This window comes from Coffea eugenioides, chromosome 10 (assembly GCF_003713205.1).
Source record: "Coffea eugenioides isolate CCC68of chromosome 10, Ceug_1.0, whole genome shotgun sequence".
In the NCBI taxonomy this organism is placed as follows: domain Eukaryota; kingdom Viridiplantae; phylum Streptophyta; class Magnoliopsida; order Gentianales; family Rubiaceae; genus Coffea; species Coffea eugenioides.
In genome coordinates, this window is record NC_040044.1 from 1,420,695 (window position 1) to 1,433,121 (window position 12,427).

The 12,427-nt window shown below is 36.8% G+C and overlaps 1 protein-coding gene across 2 annotated transcripts; it reads right to left on the reverse strand.

The window, feature by feature from the left end:
• Positions 1-50: 50 nt before the first annotated feature.
• Positions 51-4,364, reverse strand: LOC113748776 (cytokinin riboside 5'-monophosphate phosphoribohydrolase LOG1-like). 2 transcript variants are annotated; one of them, XR_003464466.1, is made up of 9 exons: positions 3,850-4,364; positions 3,078-3,175; positions 2,937-2,967; positions 2,359-2,458; positions 1,685-1,755; positions 1,385-1,528; positions 1,137-1,254; positions 503-593; positions 51-403 (listed from the first exon to the last, which is right to left on the reverse strand). XR_003464466.1 is itself a non-coding variant. In XM_027292324.1 (7 exons), the coding sequence occupies exons 1-7, from the start codon at positions 3,985-3,987 to the stop codon at positions 1,159-1,161; spliced, it is 678 nt and encodes a 225-aa protein (XP_027148125.1). In that variant the 5' UTR covers positions 3,988-4,364; the 3' UTR covers positions 746-1,158. The 2 variants fall into 2 exon arrangements, 1 of the variants encoding a protein (XP_027148125.1); XM_027292324.1 differs by lacking the exons at positions 51-403; positions 503-593 and having other exon boundaries at positions 746-1,254.
• Positions 4,365-12,427: the final 8,063 nt, after the last annotated feature.

The following is a 12,427-nucleotide window of genomic DNA, read 5'->3' on the forward strand; positions in this document are numbered from 1 at the left end:
TGCTCCATTGCTGATGGTGCCTGGCACACACGGGCGCTAGCCGTACTGTAAGCGTAAGGTCCCATTTTGGTCTGGCAAATTAAAGATGGTAGTGTACTCTTTGGGCAAAGATTTCGCTCCTCTGTCTTATCCATTCATGGAGAATTATCTATCTATTCACTCATCAATAATGCACTACTGTCCAAATTTTGACATGCACAGATGAGAATAATTACGCACACAGTAATTTACTGTCGGGATAATTACAAAAATTCTCCGTAAAGTTTGGTCAAAGTTAGAGCGTACCCTAGTCAGGTCTATGTATGATTTAACCACTTTACGTCATAGGATAGGATTAAACGAGCGAGGACCTGGGTTCAGATCTCCTCTCCTCCTCCTAACTTCTTAAGCCCTACACATCTTGCTGAAAAATTTTAAAAAGAAAAAAATCACTAAAGTCAGATTCAGTGATTGACCATGAGGAAAGGACGTGAAGAGTGAGAAGAGGGTGAAAAAAAAATACCATATTAAATATCACAAAGGGACGCGAGGGTCTCATATTCAAATCTTCCATTCTCCTCTCCACTTTCTTCCTAGAATTTACCCTTCACCTCCTGCAGGAAAAAAAAAAAAACAATATGAAACCTAAAACTTAGGTCAAATGAATGTTTGGATGATCGCGTTTAGCATCGATCTATGGATTCAAATTGTCGTCAACCGAATTAGAGATGCAGAGTGTTCAGCCTACAAAGGCAACCCAAAGTAGAAAGAGGATGATTTGCATCGAGTAAAGTAGTCAAACATACAGAGCACTGCCAATCAATTCTCCAAACAAAAACACAGTCCTGTTATTGAGAAACTTAGAAGAGAATTTCCCCTTTTTTACCAGGTTAGTGCTAACATTTCAAATCAATCAGAAAAGAAGGAGACGAAATTGAATAAAAACCTCTCCTACTGATCCACAATATGATACCACAAAACAACCGTGGCCTCAAATGCTACAATTAACCGTCATATGTACTATCTATCGTCCCCAGCGCTGCTGCTCTGGACTCTGCAGGAGTAAAATGTTCCCTGTTGACTCTGCCACTCTTGTGGATGATCATTCGTATCGTATGTACGGTCAAATAGAGACTTGACATTTGAGTTAAAATTACCCCTTCAACCCGACGGGGACTGTCAACGAGCAATGTCCGATTTTGTTGTGTATACCAATTGCTGCTCCATCTCCCAGCTTAGCTTGGAAGCAACCCCGTTATGCTTTGGAACATACTCCTGCTTGATTGAGCATGTCATCAGTCAGTCATGAGCGTCCCGAATCTAATGGGATATAAGAGGTACTAGGCCAGTAGCTTTTGCTGGAAGAGATGACAAGAAGTAGTACTACGCGTTACACGGGATGTACCTCAAGCTTGGACATGAGCTCATGAGCAGTTTGGGCAGAAACGATTATATGACGAGCAGAGGGACTAATGAAGCCCTCATCCACAGCTTTGTCTATGAAAGACAAAAGGGAATTATAATACCCCTCCACATTCAGCAAACCTACCTGAACAGTAAGTAAGTGGTAATAAATTTAGCAAACCTATCAGTAACAATCCAAAACCCGTTTTTTTTTTTTTATTATTCCATTTAAATAAATTTATCGAATCAAAAATAAAAATGAAGCCGTCCACTCCTCCTCGTTAAACGTAATTGTAAATACCGGTTTGTCATGGATCCCCAGCTGAGCCCAAGTGATAACTTCTAGGAGCTCCTCCAAGGTGCCGTAGCCACCTGCATGCGCAGTAAAAGACTGGGAGTTGGCATAACGAGACAATTTTAAAGTGTAATATTGGAGTCGCCATAGCCCATTAGCTTAGCTGTTTCCCCATTTGTGGTTTGGTTGGGTGCACAGTTATTGATAGAGAGATTTTGATCGCTTCTACAAATGTGTTATGGATTGTCTAGTGTCAATTCCAGAAACTGTTAGGAAAAGCAACTAAAGACTCTCTCTCTCTCTGATAGTGATAACAACGTCGTCGTTCGTGCTCCCACAATCAATTTTTTGGTCCTTGCCACACACTAGCGGCCACATGGATGCAGTTACGCTTACGCTCACTCTCACGCACACCAAGCAAGTAAAGTAATACGGGCAACACACAATTAGTTCAGACTTCAGAGCTACTATAATATATATATATATATATATATATACTTCTTCATCAAAATAAAATTTCCACAAGTTCAACAACATACGATGATGATTGTGGTAAAACCACACCAGAAGATGAACGATGCATATACTATCCATTTATATATATATATATATGTGTGTATATATATAGAGAGAGAGAAGAAAAGAAGAGGGATAATTAATTAATTAATTAAATTAATTACCAGGTAAGGCTATAAATGCGTCTGCCAGTCGAGCCATTTCAGCTTTTCTTTGGTGCATTCCAGTCACAGGCCTCACTTCTCCAACAGTCTCTCCAGTTATCTGAATTAATGCGTTGGACCCGTACGTTAGCCAATTATGCATGCTTCCTCTCTTTTCTACGTTTTTTTTTTTATTCTTTTCTTTTTAAAAGCAATCATGGAAACGTAAAAGGTTGAAATAAAAGCTATGTAGCTTGAAAAGAACTGAAGATATTCCAAGAAATCTTGTGTAAAAAGAAGAAAGAACAATATATATATATATATTGATCAGCATAGCAATCAATTCTAATCATAGGAGTACGATCACTTTGACCGACTCGTGTCGAAAATCAGAAGATGACAGGCCAAAAGCTAATCCTAACCGACCGATAAATGTTAAGCGATAATGCATGACTCATTATTATCCAAAGTGCAAGATACACATAAAAAAAAATTTTAAAAAAAGAAAAAAAAAAAAAGGTGCCCAAAATGTACACATGAATTTGGACACCAAAATGTACCCAAGTTCGTTACTATCGGAAAGTAACAGCTCCAATTACCTCTCTGGGCATAAGCGTTATGGGAATCACCCTGTGGAAAAAAAAAAAAAAAGAAAATTTTATTAGTTCACCAGAAGAACAGCAGGAAGAAGAAAGAATGAAAGAGAGAAGGAATTGAGGAGGAAATCGAGACGGATTTACCCTAACACGTGGCGGCCACCATTGAAGACAGCTTGGGAGACTAATCCCATCAACCCAATGCTTCCACCTCCATAAACAAGGTCAATGTTCCTTTCAACCTGCCAATATTATTAAATTTTTGAGTACTGCTACTTCTGCTGATAATTTTTTTGCATTACTTGCATGAACACGCAAATTAATTTCAATCGACCACATAAATAATAATGTAATGCTTCACGTTAATCTTGCTGATAATAACATTTCATTTTTCCCAATTATCTATGCTCGTATTTTAATCCCATGCTACCAACCGATCCAGCCTAGAGTCGTCACACAGGAGACATCATCTCGTCTCGTGGTATAAATTCCAACAACAAAAGAGGAAAAAAAAAAACTAAAAGGACAACATCCCCTGATAGAAGTACGCCCCAAGAATTATAGGCTTAAGCAGCAAGTTAGTAGCTTTTGAATGAAGTCAGGATGATATAGCATAGGGGAGAAGTTGAGGTTCGTTTCATTAGTAACGTTTAAGTAGGTGAAGGTGAAGAATAGCTAGGGAGAGAACAACTGAAAATGAGCAACAAATGAGTTGAACAAAACAACTGATCAAAGTAAGTAGTAATATTAATCATGTCAAGAATAAGCAGAAGAGTTGTGGTTATAGGATGCATATGTATGCGAGCCGCCCGAGTACGTAGCTGCGCATAATATGCCGATGAAGACATGGCAAATTAAGCAAAGCAAAGCAAAGATATGTTTGTGTGTGCGTGTGTATATATATATATATACATACCAGCTGATTGGCGAGCTGAATAGCAGCCAGCTGGTAACTGGGATTCTTGCCAGGACTGCTGCCACAAAAAACACATACGCGCTTGAATCTGGAGGCTTTGGTGGGCTGCAGAGGTTGGGATTGGTGGTTGTTTTCCATAAAGAAAATCTCGCAGTTTTTTTTTTTCTGTTTGGATGCTTCAAACACAAGCCTGTGGTACTTTCTGAGGACCCCTATCTAAGTTCGTGTGATCAAAGAGAGACGAAGATGGATGTAGATTGTGGACGCCGAAAAAGATATATGTTGAGAGTTGGCTCGATTGGGTTGGGGGTTTGGTTTTGGACCAGGAGCAGGAGACGTTATTGGCGTGTGTGGACTCTGTGTGGGGATGGGATCATGGGATTGAGTTGGGAATGGGCATATGTGGGTGTTAGAGCAAGTCAGCAAGTTTTCTCCTTTTGACAACACCGCAGCCGAAAAGTAAGGGAGGTATCGGAAGGAATTATGGAATGAATGTAGAGAATGAAGGGATGGTATGGGGGACTACGGAACTTGCTACTAGCCTACTAGCCAGAGTCTTGTTTTATAGTGTATCCAGATACTGCTCTCTTTTTTATTTTGTATATACTATATGCCATCCATATACGTCGTCCACTTATTGTTCTACACTTGGCAGAATTGAAACATTCAACTCAAGCTTGGAAATGGTGTCGTTTTCAACCAAAAGGCAAGAGCTTCAAAAATGGGAGGGTTGGTTTGTCCTCGTGGCTTGGGACCCCCTACCCGCCCTCCATTTTTTCAGTTCTCCCATTAAAGTTTACTAGCACCACTTCTACCCAAGTTATAAATGAAATTGTTTTTGTATTTCTGAATTAGTTTCCTTATTGCTTCTTTATCATTGATTAATATTGATGAGTATTCGTGCAGATTCTCTGAAACAATTAAGTTAAGAGGTGAGTTTCTTTTCTTCTTTCTCAACGCATCTTGATTATTATGAGGTTGGAAGTAGGGCTGCAAACGAATCGAGCCGCTCGCGGCTCGAGTTTGACTCGAGCCGAGTCGAGCTCGAGCCGGCTCGAGTCAAACTCGAGCTCGAGCTCGAGCTCAGAATATTAAGCTCGTTAGCTCGCGAGCCGGCTCGCGAGCTTGGGTATATATATATATTTTTTTTATTTTTATTTTTATTTAATAATAAAATTACGTATATTATATATATATATATTTTTTTTATTTTCATAGTAAAATTACGTATATATCCTTAATATTTTATTATTTATTAAGAAAAAAATATTATTTTATTTATTTTTTTAAAAATAAAATAATTATTTTTTATTTTTTTTCGAGCTCGAGCTCGGCTCGACTTGATTCGAGTCGAGCTCGAGCTTGGTAAAATTTAGTCGAAACTCGACTCGATTAGCTCAAAACTCGACTCGGCTCGACTCATTTGCAGCCCTAATTGGAAGGGAGGAACGGGAGAATTGTACATAGAACCTCTAAAACAAACAAGCTAATGATTCTTTCTTTGATATTGAGATTGAAACTCTTGAAGCACCCTCAAATTGGATCTTGTGTAGGCACATGTATCTGCACCCGTGATTACAAAGAAATTGAAAAATAAAACGTAAAGGGGATGGTATATGAAAGTTGTAACTCATAATTCTCCAAACAAATGAGGCGTGGACTTCACATGACAATGTTTGTAATGGGGTACCAGAAAGGCAACTACGTGTTCCCTTTCCTCATCAAACACCAAACAAGAAGGAAAACTGAGCATTGATCATTAAAATTTTGCGAGTATTTTACAGCGCAAATTAGTCCGATGAATAAAGGCGTTGGGGAAATCCGAGTTCCCACAGCAATAGCCATATGTAAAATTGGAATGGAGCAGAGGGATTGATAGTGAGTGGTGGACCGGGCGAGCTGCTGAATGATGTGGTGATGAGCGTCTATACCACTGAGAAAATGCACGTGTCCATACTGCACCTTCTGATGTTGAAGGTAAAATCTCCGTCTATCTATGTTATTGTTCACTGCTTGAACCTTCCAACCCTACTAAACGGTGCTTGCTCCTACCATTGACAATTGCAGACCAAACCGACCTATCATAGAAAGATAAAGCAGGCCAACTTTAGGAACGTACAGCATATTCGCCTTTGACAAGGATATTGTTTGGTCAAACTAGGCATGCCAGTGGATCGAGTTTTATTCAAATTCAATTTAGACTTAATATATTTGGATAAAGTTTAGATTTAATTTGTCGAACTCAAACCTTATTCAGACTTAAAACCTATAAGATAATTATGGATATGAAAAGGATCTGATTTTTTATGATTCAGACTCAATCCCAAATACATACTAGATCCTATCCAAATTCATGTATAAATGAATTATATATATATATATCAATAAATTTATAAAATAATAGAATATTCTATGTCATTGTAATTGATGCAAATAAATGAAAGATTGAACGTAAATGTAGACGATGCTTTGAAAATAAATAGTTATGATTGATAATAGTTCTTTACTTCAGTTTATAATATTGCATTCAAAATCTTGAATGTTAATTTTTATTATTTGAAAATAAAAATTGGACGGTGTTTATATTATATTTGAACTCTAAATATTTTCAAAATATTTTTACTTCAGTTCTTTATTGTATATTCAGAAAAATATTCACAGATGCCTATTTGATACCCAAACCTATGAGGATTTGGATTTGAATTTACTTTTTTCAGATCCATAAGGGTTTGGGTCCGAATAGCTAAATTTAATGGATCTGAATTTGGATCAAAGGGGTCTAATCTAAACCTTACCCATTAATATGCTACGTTATAGAGTTTAACTACTACAATACTCCAATGTTAAAATCTTGTTTTTTTTTTGAGCCTCCAACGTTATATTTGTAGCCATATAAATTTGAAATGCCCATCTATTTGGTGCCCGAATAAGAAATGAGTCTCGTGTTATTTTTTTTTCTATAATGATAAATTTAAAACTTTAATGGAGCCCTCTTCTTTTCTTTTTTGTTCTTTGGTATGGTGCTTATCATTTGCTTTAAGCCACCAAATAGAAAAAAACTATTCCAAAGAAAAAAGATGCTGTTGAAGATATTTTAAACATGTTAGTAAAAGCTGATATATATATATATATATGTATATGTATATGTATAACCTAGAATGTACAGAACATACATATTGCGTATTATCGCCCTCGGGAGAGAGTACGGGAAGGGAAAAAAACACAGTTTTGAGTTTTGCTTAATGAAAGTAGAGGTTGGATAAGTAGTCAGTCGGACCACATATTTGCGATTCAGTTATATACTGTGGAAAGCAATTTTTACCAACCTGACCAGTCCAACTCGAGCTTTATAATGAATCTGCAATTAGTTCTCAGAGACAAATCCTAATCAAAATTAAAATTTAGATGTGGTGCATATATAATGCAACTGATACAAAAATGCTATTCATCATGTCCAATAGCATAAGGATTAACATCCATAGATGTGGACGCGTGACGCATTCAAACATCCATATATAGCTTTAGCATTCTGGTCAAGAGATGCTAATCTACAGGTCCAAGCAAATTAATTAGTAGAAGATTGTCTACAATCACGTAATATATTCATGATATGAATCCCATGTACGAAATAGCCATCTGAAACATGATGGATATGGTCCAACATATGTGCTGGCTTACTTCTGTACATCATTAGGACTCAGATATATGTGGTTTTGCGTTGTCATTAAATTCATATCCAAGCCTCCTGGCATTCCTTTTTTTTTTTTTTTTTTTTTTTTGGCACCTAAGTGATTTTAGACTTCTAAAATAAGTCTTTGATTATTCATTGAAACGAGTGTTCGAATCGGTAGTATTGTAGTTGTCACTGCAATATTAATAATGGGTTTTGAAAGAATTCTCCATCACCTTTGAAAGAATTCTCTCGTGTCAACTCAATGCTGGGTACATCTGAAAGAGTCCAAGACTTCACACCCTGTCATGACTTTTTTACCTGCCATGCATGGGCTTGTTAAGTAAGGCTGACTAACTTTTAATCATGTTTAATTTAGACCGCTTGGTTGCGATTTTTTTTTTTTTACTATTTTTTGGCCTTTGAAAAGTCACTTGTAACGCCTCAATAGCAACGTAAGCATATAGTTAGAGGCTTAAAAGGAAAAAAACAGACATTAAAAATAATCAATGCGTGCAGGGTTACAGAATTGAAGGGATAAAACAGACATTAAAAATAATTAATTAATTCACAATATTAAAGTCACTCCACTATAGAAAATTTAACTTTCTTTTATAGGCTGTCTCTTTAGAAAATAGTCTAAACTAAACAAATATCCTATTTATAACCAACCAGACTTGTTGAAAAAGAAATCACATGCATATGAAATTACCAAATAAAACACAAATTCCTAAATCTCACAACTACTAAAAATCTAACTCCAATAAAACTAATAAATAAATATTTCTAAACTTGGTTTAGTTTGCCAACATCTCGGCAATGTGGAAAATCGCGAAGGCTTAGAATAAGATGTAATTATCGTTCCCACTCAAAGAAAAAACCTAGAGTTTCGATTATCAATTTTATTCGGACTTTTTCCCCCCGAAGTAATTTTTATCATGGATTTTTTTTGACCCGTACTTTCCATGTCGATTTAGAATTTGTTGTTGCCCTTACTGTTGTTGAATTTAAGATTGTTGTCTTCGGAAATATAAAAGTCCTTCTCATGAAACATTCAATGAGTTGGAAAAACTCCGAGGGCCAAAGTCCAAAAGAGAAAGTGAAAGGAATGGATCAGCGTCAATTGTTTTCTAAAACAGACGGGAAATTTATTACGCTACTAAAATTCGTATCCTACAATTCCACGAGTCTTTGCCGCTTGAGGTTTGCCACGCGTCACAAAAAAAGTGTCTCACCACCACCCGCCTTGCCTCTACTTGTATTGACAGTTAATTGCAGCTTAGCCCTTAAATATTTACTGCTATGTCAATCGAGTATTTGACAAATTTCTTTTTTCAATCTCGAATTTTTGTTTTGAATATATTTTCCAACTCAGCTGCCAATTAGAGTTCTAACTATCTTTTAATGTGTTTTAAGGTAGCTAATTGGAGTTGCCGCAATATAATTGGCTAAATTTCTACAGTCAATATCACACTATTCAAAATTGAATTAATCTTTACTACACTGACAGTGTATACATTATCAGCGTTTGATGAATGATAACTATGCAAAATTTTAATTTGAAATTCAACTTTTTGCATGCATGTCATAAATCAAACGGTGATAGTATGTATATTATCAGTGTATATAAGATTTACACTTCAAAATTATGTAACAGTAATTACTAGTTTCTCTCTCTCAATTTTGCCCTTTGAAATTTTCATCTAATCCACACAAGGTAATCTATCACATCATCGTTGCTTAAAAAGCTAAAACGATGGAAAAACCTGTAAATTTTGAATATTGAATGGTAAAACTAAGGACCACATGGATAAGAAGGTCTCAATTGACAAAGATATTTTTTGGAAGGTCTCAATTGATAGAGATAAAATCCTAATTCTCGAGAAACCAAATTGGAATGACTGGTTTAATTTAATAATATGGTGCATTAGTTGATTAACAAATGTCTCTTGTTACTTTCATTGACAAGTCCATTGGGATAAACTTTGACGAAGCAGAAAAAAGCTAAGGTGGAGTCTTTACGCCCACCTCTCGTAGTCATAGGTCATAGCATTGGTGCCAAAAATTTCAAAGCAGTGCTGCGTGAACCGTACCATGTCCATGTCTTTCTTTCTGCACACCCACCGCTAATAACTGCTAAGAAGAAGAAGAAGAAGAATGAATTTTATGCCTCCTTTGAGATCTTTATCCGCCCTGCCCCAAAGAGAACCTGTGGAATATTCAGACTCAAAACCACCCCATCCGCTCCTTTTCTCTTGTTTTTCCATCCATGTATGAGAATGAAGCACCCCCCCCCCCCTTCCCTCTTTTTTTTTTTTTTTTTTTTCTATATCCATTAGTACGATTCAGAATTTCCTGGTAATGGGTCCACCAAAACACATGCAGGAGAAAAACTACTACTAGTTTCAGACCTTCAGTAGAATACGCGAAATTTATATGTAACTAAACTTCCGTCTACTCCATCATGAGATGAGAATTTCGAGTCAAAGTTGTCTTTTGAAGAAAAGACCTACCACTCCACAGTTAGATAATTATAATTAGATTAGAAGATTGATGACTTAACACCTACCGGCACTGATTCCCAAACCCATAATAAAATACTCAACACGTCCCTTGGGCATATGGCACAGAAATTGAGGGATTGGCTTTGAGTTGCTGGCTTTCTCACTTATCGGGGTTCGATTCGTACCCGCTGCGCTGCACATTCTGACTCGCCTAGGAAAATTGTATGGGACTATCGACTTCCCTCCGATTTGGTGTGCCGGCTCAGGTCCTAAGGGTTCGGATCGAAATATATTCCGAGTTACAAAAGAAAAAAATACTCAACACCCAATATAACATCATAATAGGAATATATATATATATATATATATGTAAGTCGAAACATCTCCCGACTGATTCTCAACACACAATGCTCCTTTTATTGGAAAAAAGATTGCTCTCTTCGATCAAGCCTCTGGGTATTGAAAACGATTATTATTATTAACAAATTGTATACTGGAGTATATGAAATTTTCATATTCATGTTTATTGGCTGTGCAGTCTATATATATACATATATATGCATCGCATGGTCCACTAATACTTGGTGGGATTAAAGTGAGTGGGGTTTTGATCAAAAGAGTGCACGTGGTGGTATCCATGTCTCATCCTGGGCTGCCCCTAATCCATCCGTGTCCCATGAACGACTAACTTCCCTTAATCCAATTCTTTCTTCTCTCCCTCAAAATTGAAAATTCTCGAGTCGTCTTCTTGAAATTGATTAGATAAATACCACTAGAAGTTCTTAGCCAATCATAAAGCTTATCTAATATGTGTTGTGTGGGAACTTTGGTGGTTCATGCCGTGTCAAACCACAGTACAGTGTTGTAAAATATATAGCAAGCCAGCAATCAATTAAAAGTCTCGTATACTCACTTCTTCCAATATCCACTTGGAATTAAACTATTATTCCTTACCATCTTTTATCTTGTCAACTCAGACTTGTGTCTTGGCTTGGAAGTCAGTGGCATGCATCAGCATCTGTCTCTATCCATATTCATCTCTTCTTTTAATCTGTCCCGGTGCCTGACTGACTGACTGACTGATTGATTCAATTTTAACCAATTTAATGTCACACTCGTTCATTTCTTCTCCACGTAAAGTGGTAAATTTTTTTTTTCCTCGAGTCTTTTTTGACTCGCAATCTTATACTATTATATTAATCGCAGATTACATCATTACAACGATTGAAGTTATGTCATTCTGATCCGACGGTGATTCAGTCCCGTTCGAGTTACTTCAGGACCTTTTCAGGCCCTCCCCACCCCATAGTGTAGGAATCTATCGTATCGAAAAAAAAAAGGAGCGGTAAACAGAAGAACACATCTTCCAACTTGTAGGAGCTTGTCACCTTTTTTAATCTGGAAGGTCCAAGATGGAAACCAAGAAACCAACCGCCCCTTAGAAAAGTAATTATATTATATCCATAAGTTGGATTTCCTTTTTGTTTTTTTTCCCCCGCTTTAAGTAATCACAAACTTTTTTAATTTTTCTGGGGGGTATTTCTGCGACCATTATGAGTACAACCACATGAACAGGTTTGTCGATCGCCGAATTGTATGACTGGGTTACAGATGAAATTGAATTAATTAATCGCCAAGTCTAAAAGTTATGGAAAGTACATCGAACGGTGATCAGTTAAAACTCTTTGTACTTGAAGGCTGTGCCACATTAACAGAAATGTTAGTCAAGTTGAACTTGGATTTGAGGCAGGTTGGATTATGATATATTTTGCACGGTTCTATGCAATTATTGTATTTATTACATTATTTTCGTGTGCAAATGTATAAAAATATAATGTAATCGTACTCTAAATAAACAAATGCAGACATACCACAATTGTACCCTCCCCCGCCTCCTAACCTGTCTGGCTCAAGAGCCAAATCTTGAATCTAATAATAAAAAAAAATGCTAAAAATTAACCCTGAATCTGAGAGTAGCAAATTCATTTTATTTACTGTTAATAAAAAATGCTCCGGACAAGGAAACTTGCATACAATCTGAAATTCCATTTGCTTCAAAAGGAGGCATGACTGCCGGGTGCCGACCATAACGCATGTTGAATCAGTTTTAGGCGTAAACGCATCCATGCCAATTCCTTTTCTTTTTGAATGATCCATGCGAATTCTTGATTTTGCTCTTACCAAAGAAGAAGAGGAAGAAAAAAAAAAAAAAGAGCAGATAAATTTTGCACCACGAGCTAAACAGCAATGTCAAGTACTGCACATTCCTCTCCATTGCATCTGTGATGCACAAAATGTATACTCCTATAAAATAACAATATTGAAGTATGGGATTGGACGCTGGTCTGCATCATGGTTACGTTAGTCGCGGCTAGTGCGTCAACGGGTTGGTCATGCTTCAGCT

Bases quoted from the DNA above. Each gene is read 5' to 3' on its own strand.
- LOC113748776 (XM_027292324.1), bottom strand. From the start codon at position 3,987: ATGGAAAACAACCACCAATCCCAACCTCTGCAGCCCACCAAAGCCTCC. The intron at 2,968-3,077 runs GTAAATCCGTCT...TTTTTTCCACAG, and splicing joins GGTGGCCGCCACGTGTTAGG to GGTGATTCCCATAACGCTTA. The intron at 1,529-1,684 runs GTATTTACAATT...CTTACTGTTCAG, and splicing joins TGGGGATCCATGACAAACCG to GTAGGTTTGCTGAATGTGGA.